Consider the following 1,659-nt stretch of genomic DNA (forward strand, 5'->3'; position numbering starts at 1 on the left):
TAGATCCGGGATAATTGGTCAATTTCTTATGGCTTAAGACTTAAAACACCTATTGTAGATCTGGACTAATCGGAGTTGGTGAGACCTATGATTCGTTCATTTTTTATAGTTTAAAAATCTATTGTAGATCCGAGCTTACAGTCGAATGCGAGGAGAATATTAGAATAATTGACTGATTCGTCCATAGCTTATGGCTTAAGGCTTAAAAACCTATTGTAGATCAGAACTTCAGCTGCGTTCCACTTAACGCTCATGACGCTCGTGGAATCATTTCATCCTTGTTGTTTATCAAATGTTAAACATGACAAACAATGCTCGCGAGCATTGCGAGCGTTAAGTGGAACGCAGCCTTTGTGACTGCCGATTTGAACTCGCCCAATTGTTCAGTGCGCAGTGTGACATGAGCTTAATTTGACGGCTCTTGTTGGCCTTGGCGCTCGCCATCTTGGAGTTGCATGATATTTCATGACTGTATCTGTATGCATTCGCGTATATACTCCAAGATTCTCTCGCCATTTTGGAAAAGGAGGTTTGTCAAGTAGTTAATGTTCCTGGAATTTGTTATATTTCAGCGTCGTGCGTTTCCTCAGGTGAAGTAGCGCATCAAAGATGGGTGAAGATTTTAACGGAGGTCAGTAATTTAATAAGTTGACGCGTTCCACTCTCAAACCATCCCCGCGATGTTCCCGCGTTATTAACTAGCCAACCGATCTGTTTGCGATAAGTATGTAATGGCCGGACACGAATTAGTAAACAGTTTAAATAATTGATTTTCGGGCCTTCGTTAATTAGAGAGAGACGTTAAATTTATTTAAATTCTTTTACTGTATTCATATTATAATAAATTTACGCAATTTGAAATATTTGTATTTAGATAAGTATATTAGGATCTATTTATTACGAATATATTGTCTATTTATTTTATTAAATATTTAAACATTATGTTTGTTTGATATTAAGCATAATGATGTACCAATAATTTGCAGGTAAATTGGTATTATATAATTTGATGATCAAGTTATATATTAATTTTTTATACCTAGATCGTGATAGACAAGATCGGGATAAGGACAGAGATCGTGATAGAGATCGTGATAGGCGGCACCGATCACGCAGTAGGGATCGCAGAAAGCGCTCTCGTTCTCGTTCCAAAGATCGCAGAGACAGAAAAAGAAGTAGTTCGCCGAAGAAGAGTCGGAGTTCTAGAAGAAGAAAGCCATCTTTGTATTGGGATGTACCACCACCTGGTTTCGAACATATTACTCCTTTGCAGGCAAGATTACTTATATTATACCTTGGACTCCCTTGAAATTACTTTAGACATGTATTTGTAGTGCTGAGTTTATAAAATTGCATCTAATCTTTTATGATCTTTAAGACATCCTTTTTTATCTCAATGAATATAACTCTTTTTTGCATACCTCTGACTAGATTTACAAATACACTGACAAAATACTATTAATAATATCAGTGATAAATATTATATTAATCATGTTAATAATTATATATCTTATTAAAAAGATGACAGCCTCATGCATCAAATATATTAATGCAATAGTCGCTATCTATTGTTTCAACAATTTACAAAATCATATCACAGATATGCTTGTATAGAATTATGTATTTTTTTTTAAATGTCCTAGGGTACTTCAGCCCTAA

General features: G+C 35.0%; 1 protein-coding gene across 3 annotated transcripts in view; it reads left to right on the top strand.

The window, feature by feature from the left end:
- The first annotated feature begins 463 nt into the window (after window positions 1-463).
- Window positions 464-1,659, top strand: part of U2af50 (U2 small nuclear riboprotein auxiliary factor 50) — a 20,146-nt gene continuing 18,950 nt past the window's right edge. For 2 of the 3 annotated variants that reach the window (XR_001940550.1, XM_018520289.1), the window contains exons 1-2: window positions 464-631; window positions 1,044-1,273. Coding sequence is in view for 2 of the 3 variants with exons in the window: in XM_018520289.1 (XP_018375791.1) it covers window positions 610-631; window positions 1,044-1,273 (252 nt within the window). In the remaining variant the exon portion in view is untranslated. The remainder of the gene's footprint in view (window positions 632-1,043; window positions 1,274-1,659) is intronic. The other variant, XM_018520290.1, reaches the window with a different exon arrangement.

Source organism: Trachymyrmex cornetzi, unplaced genomic scaffold, assembly GCF_001594075.2.
Source record: "Trachymyrmex cornetzi isolate Tcor2-1 unplaced genomic scaffold, Tcor1.1 scaffold9, whole genome shotgun sequence".
NCBI classification, from domain to species: domain Eukaryota; kingdom Metazoa; phylum Arthropoda; class Insecta; order Hymenoptera; family Formicidae; genus Trachymyrmex; species Trachymyrmex cornetzi.